The sequence below is a fragment of the Budorcas taxicolor genome, chromosome 14, assembly GCF_023091745.1.
Source record: "Budorcas taxicolor isolate Tak-1 chromosome 14, Takin1.1, whole genome shotgun sequence".
Taxonomy (NCBI): domain Eukaryota; kingdom Metazoa; phylum Chordata; class Mammalia; order Artiodactyla; family Bovidae; genus Budorcas; species Budorcas taxicolor.
This window is the reverse complement of record NC_068923.1, coordinates 4646390-4660082: the sequence shown is the minus strand read 5'-3', so window position 1 is coordinate 4660082 and position 13693 is coordinate 4646390. Positions and strand designations below refer to the sequence as shown.

The 13693-nt window shown below is 44.5% G+C and overlaps 1 protein-coding gene across 1 annotated transcript in view; it reads left to right on the top strand.

Annotated features, from left to right (window-relative positions):
* Nucleotides 1-13693, top strand: part of COL19A1 (collagen type XIX alpha 1 chain) — a 439982-nt gene that overhangs the window by 388815 nt on the left and 37474 nt on the right. Inside the window, exons 43-46 of the mRNA XM_052652029.1 lie at nucleotides 6359-6403; nucleotides 6506-6568; nucleotides 11298-11333; nucleotides 11469-11513. Coding sequence (XP_052507989.1) covers nucleotides 6359-6403; nucleotides 6506-6568; nucleotides 11298-11333; nucleotides 11469-11513 — 189 coding nt within the window. The remainder of the gene's footprint in view (nucleotides 1-6358; nucleotides 6404-6505; nucleotides 6569-11297; nucleotides 11334-11468; nucleotides 11514-13693) is intronic.

Below are 13693 nucleotides of genomic sequence, written 5' to 3'. Positions count from 1 at the left end.
GTCTATCAAGTCAGTGATGCCATCCAAGAGATTTTATACCAGGAAGCATTCTTCTTGAAAACTGGCTCACACTTAATCCCGTTCCTTCCCACTCTCCCCAGCTCCCTACTGTTCCTAGCAACATATTTGCACCTGCCTTTGGGATCACCTTCGGTCCCCTTACAACCTGCGTCTCTCATATTCACACCCCATTTTTGTTTCCATATGGTATGATGAAATGTAATGCCCTACTGTATTCATCCAGGTGGGACTATATATTATGTTCAACTAAGTCTGCCATAAAAGGAAAAATACTAGCAACCACTGAAGTATTTAAAAGATCAGTGACAGACTCAAAAGACAATCCAAATGAATAATTCCAAGAATATTTTTGAAGGATGCAGCATGATTGAAACTAGAGGCTGCCCTGTTACTTGTTTGGGTAAATCTAATACATTTACCTAAAATGCAGTTTTCATATCTCATCATTAAGAAGATTAACTGACAATTACAAAAATGAGGAAGGGTTAAAAAAATGGCATGCTGTATATATGAAACTGGCTATAAAAAAAAGTTTAAAAACTGTTACTTTATTTTTTATAACTGGACTTTACTGTGGCTCAGAAAATGAAATAGTTCAAAGATTCTGGAAATAGCTACACAACAGTGTGAGTATACTTAATGCCACTGAATTGTACACATAAAATGGTTAAAACGGTGGATTTCAAGTTATGTATGCTGCTGCTGCTAAGTCGCTTCTGTCATGTACGACTCTGTGTGACCCCATAGACAGCAGCCCACCAGCTTCCCCCGTCCCTGGGATTCTCCAGGCAAGAGCACTGGAGTGGTTACCATTTCCTTCTCCAATCCATGAAAGTGAAGTTGCTCAATTGTGTCTGACTCCTAGTGATCCCATGGACTGCAGCCTACCAGGCTCCTCTGTCCATGGGGTTTTCCAGGCTAGAGGACTGGAGTGGGGTGCCATTGCCTTCTCCACACGTTATGTATGTTTCACAACAATAAAAGTAAAAAAATTAAGGTGATGGTTCTGGTTGAAGCAGGGATGTTCACTTGCTTTGCACATCACAGACTTTTACTGAGAATCAGAGGGCCCAGTCCTACTCCGCCTAGAAGTCTGTCCCTTTCTAGTGTGTAAACAGGCCATCCAGGGTCTTCCCTTGGCTCTTCCTCTGCTCCTTCCTGGGATAGCAGGTGGGTCCCGGGGGCACTGTGCCCTCCCCAGGTCCTCTGAGATCCCTGCTGGCACTGCCTGGCCTTTGGGATCTTCATCTGGAGCTCCAGGTGCTGAGTCCATGCCAAGACCCTTTGGAACACTGGCTTTCTCAGCTCTAACACATGCCCTAAGTCAGGTCCATGAGATTCCAGGAGCTCCTGCTGCACTTGGGCAGTGGGGAGCCAAGATGCCATCTCAGGCCTGTGTCTGCCTCGCTTCACCACTCAGCCATCGCTGACCTGCCAAGGGGCCTTTTGACCTCCAAAGGACCTGCCAAGAGTTCTACACAGCAAGTAGAGAAAAAGCCCAGGTTTCCCTCCCTGGAAACCTTCTGGGATTTCTATGGTCTCAGCCCCACACCAACATCCCCATCCACATAAGGTTCAAGGGGCAGGAGGTGGCTCCTCAAGGACAGGATCCTTGGGCCTGGTCTGGACACTTAGGCTCATGCCCACTGTGACCTATGCTGGTCCATCTTCCACTCTGCTCTGTCTCAGAGGTCTCTCTGGTCCGCAATGTCTCTGTCCTCAGCCCTCCAGGCCTTCTGTGCTGGAGGACTTCTGGCTGGCCGTAGCTCAGCGGTTCCTTCGACTACAAAGTGATTAAATTACTCTCTCTGAGGGTGGTTTGAGACCCGCGGGTGCTCTCCAGTCCTTTTTTAGATGCCGGGAGCCAGCACAGGAGATCCCACCCATGACAAGGTCATGTGGAAGAGGCCTGATAAGCAAGGCTTCAGGACTCGGGGGGCTCCCTGGACCTGCATCTACCCCATAACCAGAATCTGTCTGTCTTACTATTTTGTGACTTTCACCAACTCTTCTGACATTAACAGGGTGCTATCCCCGACCACCTTTCTCTGGAGAAAATCAGCTTAGGGCTCTGGCTAATAAGTCTCCTGGACATGAAAGGAATATTTCAAATCCAACCCCCCTGTTAGCATTCTAGCTTGCCTGACAGGTTTATCCAGACTGGTCAAAGTCAGACCAGTTTGTCCTCTCCTTTCCAACAAAAAGGTTTTGCAAATCAAACATGCTTCTTTTCAGGCTGTCTTACTATGAATGCAAAAAACTTCTTGTGAAATTCAAAGTCTAGGACTTCTATTGGAGAAGGCAATGGCAACCCATTCCAGTACTCTTGCCTGGAAAATCCCATGGACAGAGGAGCCTGGTAGGCTGCAGTCCATGGGGTCACTAAGAGTCGGACACAACCGAGTGACTTCACTTTCACTTTTCACTTTCATGCATTGAAGAAGGAAATGGCAACCCACTCCAGTGTTCTTGCCTGGAGAATCCCAGGGACGGGGGAGCCTGGTGGGCTTCTGCCTATGGGGTCGCACAGAGTCAGATATGACTGAAGTGACTTAGCAGCAGCAGCAGCAGGCCTTCTATGACCCTTTGTGCCCTCCTTTCCCTAAGGTAAAGAAGAGCTGCTTGTCAAATAAGAGGGATTCCCAGAAATGAGGATATATTTGTTTAGTATTTTCAAAATTCTTTTTTTAATTAATTTATTTTAATTGGAAGATAATTACTTTACAATATTGTGGTTTTTGCCATACATCGACATGAATCAGCCATGGGTGCACACGTGTCCCCCCATCTTGAACCCCTCATCCACCTCCCTCCCCACCTCATCCCTCTGGGTTGTCCCAGGGGCACCAGCTTTGAGTGCCCTGCCTCATGCATTGAACTTACATTGGTCATCTGTTTTACATATGGTAACATACATGTTTCAATGATATTCTCTCACATCATCCTACCTGGCCTTCTCCCACAGAGTCCAAAATTCTGTTCTTTATGTTTGTGTCTCTTTTGCTGCCTTGCATATAGGATTATCATTGCCATCTTTCTAAATTCCATATATATGCATTAATATACAGTATTGATGTTTCCCTTTCTGATTTACTTCACTGTGTATAATAGGCTCCAGTTTCACTCACCTCATTAGAACTGACTCAAATGCATTCCTTTTTATAGCTGAGTAATATTCCATTGTGTATATGTACCACAACTTCCTTATCCATTCGTCTGCCAGTAGACATCTAGGTTGCTTCCATGTCCTAGCTATTTTAAACACTGCTGCAATGAACATTGGGGTACATGTATCTCTTTAAATTCTGGTTTCCTCAGTGTGTATGCCCAGCAGTGGATTGCTGAGTTGTATGGCAGTTCTATTTCCAGTTTTTAAAGGAATCTCCACACTGTTCTCCATAGTGGCTGTACCAGTTTGCATTCCCACCAACAATGTAAGAGAGTTCCCTTTTCTCCATACCCTCTCCAACATTTATTGTTTGTAGACTTTTTAATGGTGGCCATTATGACCCACATGAGATGATACCTCATTGTGGTTTTGATTTGCATTTCTCTAATAATGAGTGATGTTGGGCATCTTTTTGTGTGTTTATTATCAATCTGTATGTCTTCCTTGGAGAAATGGCTGTTTAGTTCTTTGGCCCACTTTTTGTCTGGGTTTGTTTTTCTGGAATTGGGCTGCATGAACTGCTTGTATATTTTGGAGATTAATTCTTTGTCAGTTGCTTTGTTTGCTATTAGTTTTTCCCATTCTGAAAGCTGTCTTTTCACCTTGCTTATAGTTTCCTTCATTGTGCAAAAACTTTTAATTCAGTCCCATTTGTTTATTTTTGCTTTTATTTCCATTACTCTGGGAGGTGGGTCATAGAGGATCTTGCTGTGATCCTCTGCCAGAGAGTGTTCTGCCTATGTTTTCCTCTAAGAGTTTTATAGTTTCTGGCCTTACATATAGATCTTCAATCCATTTTGAGTTTATTTTTGTGTATGGTGTTAGAAAGTGTTCTAGTTTCATTCTTTTATATGTGGTTGACTGGTTGACCAGTTTTCCTAGCACAACACTTGTCTTTTCTCCATTGTATACTTTTGCCTCCTTTGTCAAAGATAAGGTGTCTATAAGTGCTTGGATTTATCTCTGGACTTTCTATTTTGTTCCATTATTTCTGTCTTTGTGCCAGTACCATACTGTCTTGATGACTGTAGCTTTGTAGTATTGCCTGAAGTCAAGAAGATTGATTCCTCCCGTTCCATTCTTCTTTGTCAATATTGTTTTGGCTATTCAAGGTTTTTTGTTATTATTATTCAAGGTTTTTTGTGTTTCCACACAAATTGTGAAATTATTTGTTTTAGTTCTGTGAAAAATACCATTGGTAGCTTGTTATAATGGCACCCCACTCCAGTATTTTGCCTGGAAAATCTCATGGATGGAGGAGCCTGGTGCGCTGCAGTCCATGGGGTTGCTAAGAGTTGGACACAACTGAGCGACTTCACTTTCACTTTTCACTTTCATGTATTGGAGAAGGAAATGGCAACCCACTCCAGTGTTCTTGCCTGGAGAATCCCAGGGACAGCAGAGCCTAGTGGGCTGCATAGTTCAGTCTATGGGGTCGAACACGACTGAAGCAACTTAGCAGCAGCAGCAGCAGCAGCAGCTTGATATAGGGATTGTGCTGAATCTACAGATTGCTTTGGGTAGTATACTCATTTTCACTATATTGATTCTTCCAGTCCACGAACATGTTATATTTCTACATCTATGGTAACAGGATCATACTTATCAATAATTACCTTAAATGTAAATGGGTTAAATACTCTAATCAAAAGACAAAGACTGGCTGAATGGATACAAAAACAAAACCCCTGTTTTGTTTTTGTCTACAAGAGACCCACCTCAAACCTGGGGACACATACAGACTGAAAAATGAGGGACTGGAAACAGATATTTCATGAAAATGGAAACTAAAAGAAAGCTGGAGTAACAATACTCATATCACATAAAACAGACTTTGTAATAAAGACCAAAGAAGGGACAAAGAAGAGACAAAGAAGGAAACTACATAATGATCAAGGGATCAATCTGAGAAGACATAACAGTTATAAATATATTTGCACCCAACATAGAAGTACCTCAATACATAAGGCAAATGCTAAGAAGTATGAAGGGGGAAATTAACAGGAACACAATAATGGTGGGGGACTTTAATACACCTCTCACACTTATGGATAGATCAACCAAACAGAAAATTAGCAAGGAAACACAAACTTTAAATGCTACAATGGACAAGTTAGACCTAATTAATATCTGCAGTGCATTTCACCCAAAAACAATGGATTTCACCTTTTTCTCAAGTGCACACAGAACATTCTCCAGGAAAGATTACACAAAAATCCCTTGCATTCCTATACACTAACAATGAGAAAACAGAAGGAGAAATTAAGGAAACAATCCCATTCACCATTGCAGTGAAAAGAATAAAATACTTCAGTTCAGTTCAGTCACTCAGTCATGTCCAACTCTCTGTGACCCCATGGACTGCAGCATGCCAGGCTTCCTTGTCCATCACCAACTCCCAGAGCTTACTCAAACTCGTGTCCATTGAGTTGGTGATGCCATTCAACCGTGTCATCCTCTGTCATCCTTTTCTCCTGCTGCCTTCAATCTTTCCCAGCAGCAAGCAGGTCTCTTCCAGTGAGTCAGCTCTTCGCATCAAGTGGCCAAAGTATTGGAGTTTCAGCTTCAGCATCAGTCCTTCCAATGAATATTCAGGTCTGATTTCATTTAGGATGGACTGGTTGGATCTCCTTGCAGTCCAAGGAACTCTCAAGAGTCTTCTCCAACACCACAGTTCAAAAGCATCAGTTCTTCAGCCCTCAGCTTCCTTTATAGTCCAACTCTCACATCCATACATGACTACTGAAAAAACCATAGCTTTGACTAGATGGAATTTTATTGGCAAAGCAATGTCTCTGGTTTTTAATATGCTGTCTAGGTTGGTCATAGCTTTTCTTCCAAGGAAAATTCATAAAATACTTAGGAATAAATTTACCTAAAGAAACAAAAGACCAATATATAGAAAACTATAAAACACTGATGAAAGCATTTTCATAATTCTTATCCTCCCTTCCCCCATCCCCCGCCACACACCCACACATGGATTGAGGGACTGCCTTCCTATCTGCACAGTGGAGTGTGGCCCACAGACTCTGACCAGCCGGGATGGCACATCAGTGTAGAGCCACACCTGCAGCACAGGTGCTATACACGCGAGCGAGGAAGGAAAACACGTGGCCTTATTCAGTAATTTAGCTCCTAACATTTCCTGGTAATCTGACTCCTCAGGGGAAACCCGGAGCCCCAGGCCCCCCAGGAATTCCAGGAGAACCGGTGAGTTGCCTGTTTCTGACTTAGTGATTGTCCTTGTGTTTACTACATGCAGTTCTAACGCTTTTCTTGGCAACTAATGTTTGTCTATGGACATGTCTACAGGGGGAGAGAGGCCCTGTTGGAGACGTAGGTTTCCCTGGACCAGAAGGACCCTCAGGAAAGCCTGTAAGTCTTTTTCATTGTTTAAAATTTGCTTGTTTAAGAAAAGTTCTGAGCACTGCCTCTTTACTTGTCACCTCAGAAAGTGAGATTTGAATACAGGGTTTCTGAGGAAGTGAAGGCAGTTCTGCTGATGGCTTCGTGGGGTATGGTTCTCCCTGATGGCCCAGCTCCCTATGAGTATGTCTTAAATCACCATGGGAACAGTGAGGCCTTTTATTTTAAGTGTCAGGAAATTAGACTCATTATTTCTTAGGTCTAATGTTCTCAGCGGAGTGAAAAATGAAATGGCCTGTCATATCCTGAAATATGCAGACTCACAGATTTAACACCTGTGTGTGGAGCTACAGTAGAAAGAGGCTCTGTCTTCAGGTACCCTCCTTTATCTGTGGACTTGTTCTTACACCTTCATTAATTACTGCCAAACACTCACCCACTCATGTCCTTAAGGAGCTCTTGGCTACTGAGATATAATATTGATGTAATATTGTAATAGTCATTCTGATTAATTCAGTTCAAGTCAACATATACTCTGCTCATCCCTGCTATGTGCTAAGGGTGTGCTGGGCCCTGAGGGAGGGGTGTATAGAGGAATAAACAGGGTGCTCTTTATAGAAGTCCCTGCTCCATCTGCCATGGACTGGGTGGGAGTGGGCTGCTGTTAGGAGAGGGGAGCTGAAGGTGACCAAACAGCACAGAATTCAGGGGGCTGATCAGTCCCTGTGAAAGCTCAGGGTTGGGGCATCCCCTGGCCACCATCTCCCCAGAGAAACAACGTGAAAAAACAGGAAGTATATGCAGTTTAGAGTCAGGGAAATCTGGGTTTGCAATATAACTCCAAGAGTTTGTAAGTCACTGAGGTCACATGACATGGTGCGATGTCCAGTGCCTGCCATGGAAGACGATCCGTTAACATTAGTCTCAATCTCTACCTCCTCTCCCCTGTCTTTTGCCAACTCCCCATCCCAGCCCCTGTAAGGCACTCTCAGATGCCATCACATTCCCAGGGAGTTATGCAAAAAGCAATTTATTCAGTCAGTGAATGCTTCTTGAGCACCTAGGACATGCCAGGCACTGTTCTGGGTGCTTGTAGCTTCTTGGATTTATACTCTAATGTAGGGATATGAACCAGAAACAAACATACATGATTCAGGTAGAAGATGATCTAAGCAGGGTGAAGCCCTAGAGTAGCATTTCAATAGGGCAGTCAAACAGCGTCCAGCATTGGAGCAAACCCTGCACGGTAGGAGAGCTCAAGCCATGGGGAGGTCAGGTAGACAGCAGGGGTGGAGACAGGGGACATTGTTTCAAGAAAAAAGAATGGCTAGCAGAACCTTCTGTGTTGAAGGAAGGACAGAAGGCACAAAGTCAAGAGTGAGGTGAGCTGAAGGAGAGCAGGAAAGACACAGAGGGAGAGACAGGCAGTGGCCGGACTGTGAGGAACTTCTGAATCAGGGATGGAGTTTGGGTTTCATTTGAAGTCTGATGGAGACCCACTGGAGCATTTGTAGCAGGTAAGGAAATGACTGGACTGCATTTCAAGGACTATGCCTGGAGAGCCGACCATAGGGAGCAGGGTAGAAGCAGAAAGAGCCTTGAAGAAGCATTGCCATGATGTGTCTTGAAGGCAGAGCCATCAGTACTTGCTGATGGACCAGACGTAGTGTGTGAGAAAGAGATACAGCAAAGCTGTGGTTTGGAGTCTGAGCAACCTGGTCAGTGTGGTACATTTGGTGAGACAGGAAAGATGGGAGATGGGTGAATTTGGAAGGAAAAACCAGGAGTTGTCTGCTATAAAATGTTCATCTTGAAGCACTAGTAGACTGCCAAGTGGAAATGTCAAGTAAGCGGTGGATATATTATTCTGGAATTAATGGAGAGGCCAGGGCTGCAGAGACTGATTTGGGTCTTTCAACCTGAGCCTGGATGAAATGAGGTCACTGTGAACTGGGAAGAGAACAGAGCTGTTAGGAGAGGCTCTAGTCGAAGGACTGAGAAGGGGCAGCCAGTAAGAGGTGAAAAGGCCAGGCGAAGGAGAGTTTCTGTATGTTGAGGAAGCCAAGTGTTTAAGAGAATGGAGAGGAAACCATATGGAAGAGTATCAAGGGAGCTTAAAATTCTCCCCTGGGTTTGGAAATGGGGGAGAGAGTACCGCATGGTGGTATCGTGATAAGGATGACCTGCTTGAGAACTTTCCTGGTGGTCTAGTGGTGAAGAATCTGCCTGCCAATGCAGGAGACACAGCTTCCATCCTTGATCTGGGAAGATTCCACGTGCCGCAGAGCAACTAAGCCCACGCACCACGTCTACTGAGCCCACGCTGTGAGCCGCAACTACTGAGCCCGCATGCCTTGGGCCCGTGCTCTGAAGCAGTAGAAGCCACTGCAATGAGAAGCCTGTGCACTGCTACCAGTGAACATCCACACACAGCAGCAGAGACCCATTCATAAAAGAATGGAAAGTGAAAATCTCCCAGTCGTGTCCAGCCCTTTGCGACCCTGTGGACTATACAGTCCATGGACTTCTCCAGGCCAGAATACTGGAGTGGGTAGCCTTTCCCTTCTCCAGGGGATCTTCCCAACCCAGTGATCGAACCCAGGTCTCCCGCATTGCAGGTGGCTTCTTTACCAGCTAAGCCACAAATATAAAAAAAGAATGACTCTGTTGAAAGTGGACGATACAAGAGAGTGGGCTCTGAGTCAGGAGAGAAGACTCACAAGTAGAAACTGGTCTTCACAAGGAACAGGGTAGAACCTCCTTTTTAAGAGGAGCGAGGAGCAGAAGTCAGAGTTCTCATGAGCACAGATAGGTGTGGGTCCCCTACTGCTGTTTTCTCCGTGAAGGATGCAAGTCATCACTGACCATGAGGAATGGGCTGGTAATGCTGGTAACACTTGAGGTCTCATGAGACAGGAAAATAAGTGCAGGTGCTTTTGGGAAGAAGGAGCCAAGTCGAGAAATACTGAGGGGTTGCTTGGGGGCTGCTGCCACAGGTGCAGGCCAGAACACCTGAGCAAGGGCCCCCTTCCTCTGCAGCCTCAGGCCACTGTTTAGAGGCAGGCATGTGGGAGATGGACACCTGAGTTAGAAAGAAGAGTAGGGGTCTTTCAGATAAGTGAAATGAGAGGGAGAAAGATGAATCCGTTGAGGTTTTTGTAAAAATTTCTGAAACTGGGGCCTTTCCCACCCCCCACTGGTGATAAAGAACAAGTTAATAACATCTTCCTAGAGGAAAGAGATGGGCTTCCCTGATGGTTCAGTGATAAAGAATGTGCCTGCAAAGCAGAAGAGCCGGGTTTGATCCCTGGGTTGGGAAGATCCCCTGGAGGAGGGCATGACAACCCACTCCAGTGTTCTTGCCTGGAGAATCCCATGGACAGAGGAGCCTGGCAGGCTACAGTCCATAGGGTCACACAGAGTTGGCCATGACTGAAGCAATGAAGCAGCAGTAGCGGAGAAAAGAGAACAGATGTGACAGTCACTCATGAATTACAAAAGACAAAAAATTATCTGTAAGTTTGTTCGTTTTCTTGTATTGTCACCAAAAACATGAATTACACTTTTACACCAGGTTTATCTTCTCTTATTCAAATGATATGGTTGTTTCTTTCACATCCTCTCCTTAACCAGCTTTATCTTTTGCTTGTTTCTGGATGGCATAAATCCTTAGAACTCGATGCTTCCGGCAACATGGTCTTAGTTAAAGTGCTCTAGGTAATTCCCAGGATGTTCAGGGAGGTTGGGGAACTGGGCTGGGTTCCCAATCCAGTGTGATTACAGCAGTGAAAACACTGCTTGTCGGGAGAGCCACCTTGTAGACTCCGTCCCAGCCCAGCGAAAGTCTCCCAGGCTTTGCAGAGGAGGGAGTCCGTGCACCTGCCTGCTGCCGAGAAATCACTTCCTCACCTTGGTCTCCCTCTTCAAATCAAATCTCAGAGACAAACCTGCTGTGGGGCTCTCAGTATCTGATGTGACCCTGAGTGCTTTCCCTTCTTATACCTATCAGCCGGGGCTTCTCCTGGGCTCACTAATCTGCAAGCAGGATGAGGCTTTATTACCAACTATGGAACTGCCTTGTAGAGATTGAGAAGCTTCCAGTTTAATAAGTAGAAACCAGTATTTAATACTCTCAGAAAGCACAATTACAGATTTCTCATTGTCCTTTCCTATTTCCAACTAAAAAATAGCAGTTGTCTCTGGCTGACAGTTTATTTCATAGCAGGATCACTCTCTAGCCATGTTATGAAATTTCTCAAGCAACAACAGAGGCCGTTTACTGAGAATGACTCTCTCTGGTAGGAAAATTGTTGAAAGTGAAGAGTGAATATCATATACTGGCTACCCAGCACCATGGGAAGGCTTCTTATTTCTCAGAATGGACCTAATGGAATAAGGGAGGAAAACAACCCTGGTGACTGTTTATAGTGAGCTAGGCCTTTTCTGTTATTTTCCTAAATCCCTAGTTTTAAGGCCATTATGTATCCTCGCTTTGTGAGTGGAGAAGCTGATGCTATTAAGGTTAAATAAATTGCCTGAAGTAAATGGAACTTGTAGGTTATAGAGTCAGAATTTAAACTTGGGGCTAATTCTGTCGATTTTGTTTTCTATTTCACCACACTGCCTCACCAAAATCTCAGTGGAGATATGATACAGTCCTTGAAACTACCGTTTTGTTGCATTTAATTATTTCTGTTAATGCAGAATCAGAAATACTGACCATTATTTGTCTTTACAGGGAATAAATGGAAAAGATGGATTACCAGGTGTTCAGGTATGGAACATGCCATTGGAAATAAGTGTTCTAATACAAAACTACATCCAGATCACCTGCCAGAATTCCTGGTGGAGTAGGTTGATGAGGAATCTTGGCATGCAGTGATTTTTAGTGCTGATGTTTGTTTTTCAGGGCATCATGGGTAAGCCTGGAGAGAGAGGCCCCAAAGGAGAACGGGTATGTACGTTCCTACTATGACTGTTAAGTCCATCTCCACAACTGCCCCATCATTTGAATTACACTGTGATATTTTTAGACCCACTAGAAATCTCTTGATATGAAAAGCCGTAGGGTGTACATGAACCAACATCTCTGCCAGGCATAAAACAGGGCCATTCGAGGACCCAGCAGTAGGCAATACGGCAGATACACCTACCTGCTTGGCCTTTATTCACAACTATGTCTGGTTTGTGATCCCAGTTTGGAAAGCTCCTATGAGCCTCCTGTGTCAGACACATGACCCACTGTAACCATCACCCATGTGCTTTTTGCCTAGAGTAGGGTTTCTCCACCTCAGCATTGTTGATGGTAGGGGGCAATAATTCTTTGTTGTAGGTGCCCGTCCCACGCTTTGTTAATATGTTTAGCAGCATGCCTGGCCTCCACCCACTAGACGCTGTACCATCAGCCTCACTGCAGAACTGTCACCTTGCATTTTGACATGCCTCCCAGGGAGCAGAGGTGTCGTTGAGACCACCCCTGCCCCAGTCTGGGGGAATAATACTTGGTTGAGTAAGGGGCTGGGGTCAGAGGTAGAGAAAGACACACAGAGCTACTAGTAATGCCAGTTCTGGTGGGTGTGTGCATTTAGTGTCGTTCTGGTTGTTGATATCAGTGTTGCAACTTCCCATTATTTTCTCTAAGAAACCTTAACATTTTCTACTAGAATTGGATTTATTACTCAGCCACAGGTTCCTTGAGCATTGTTATTTAGGGGTTCTAGTGAGGGCTTGTATGCATGTGTGTTGGGAGGGGGGGCATGTTCTTATGTACTGGTGTTTATTTTACTTATCATTACACAAATAATCTGGCTTCCCTGGTGGCGCAGTGGTAAATAATCTGCCTGCAAAGTAGGAGACCCGGGTTTGATTCCTGGGTTGGGAAGACCCCTTGGAGAAGGAAATGGCAACTCACTCCAGTATTCCTGCCTGGGAAATCCCTTGGACAGAGGAGCATGGCAGGTCACATGGGGTCACAAGGGTTCCATGGGATCACAAAGACTCAGACATGACTTGATTATTGAACCACCACCAGCACCACACAAATAATCTATGATAACTGAAGGAAATACAAAAATAGAGAAACCATAAAGAAAAAAGAAGAAAGTCTACCTTATGTCACTGCACAGAAATAAGCACTATCGGTATTTTGGACCTATTTCCATCTCACTGTTATACATAAGGTAATATACACATTTGCTTAATGCATCGATGCAAGTGAGCATATACTTTTTTAAAAAATACATTCATACTGTTTGGTAAATGACTTTTTTCACCTAACATATGATGACCATCGTTCCATGTCAGTAAACCTAGATCCACATGGACCTTTTAGTGGCTGTATGTTATTCCAGTATTTGAATATACCTTTTCCAAGGTATTTAGAAAATGCCTTGCCCCTTTTTCTGGGATATTTAGGTTCTTTCTAGTTTTCATAATGAACTTACTATAATAAACATCAGTCAGTTCAGTCGCTCAGTCATGTCCGACTCTGCAATCCCATGAATTGCAGCACGCCAGGCCTCCCTGTCCATCACCAACTCCTGGAATTCACTCAAACTCACATCCATCGAGTCGGTGATGCCATCCAGCCATCTCATCCTCTGTCATCCCTTCTCCTCCTGCCTAATCCCTCCCAGCATCAGAGTCTTTTCAAATGAGTCAACTCTTCCCATGAGGTGGCCAAAGCCCTGGAGTTTCAGCTTTAGCATCATTCCTTCCAAAGAACACCCAGGACTGATCTTTAGAATGGACTGGTTGGATCTCCTTGTAGTCCAAGGGACTCTCAAGAGTCTTCTCCAACACCACAGCTCAAAAGCATCAATTCTTTGGCGCTCAGCTTTCTTCACAGTCCAACTCTCACATCCATACATGACTACTGGAAAAACCATAGCCATGAACAGGTGGACCTTTTTTGGCAAAGTAATGTCTCTGCTTTTGAATATGCTATCTAGGTTGGTCATAACCCTCCTTCCAAGGAGTAAGCGTCTTTTAATTTCATGGCTGCAATCACCATCTGCAGTGATTTTGGAGCCCCAAAAAATAAAGTCTGGCACTGTTTCCACTGTTTCCCCATCTATTTCCCATGAAGTGATGGGACCAGATGCCATGATCCTCGTTTTCTGAATGTTGAACTTT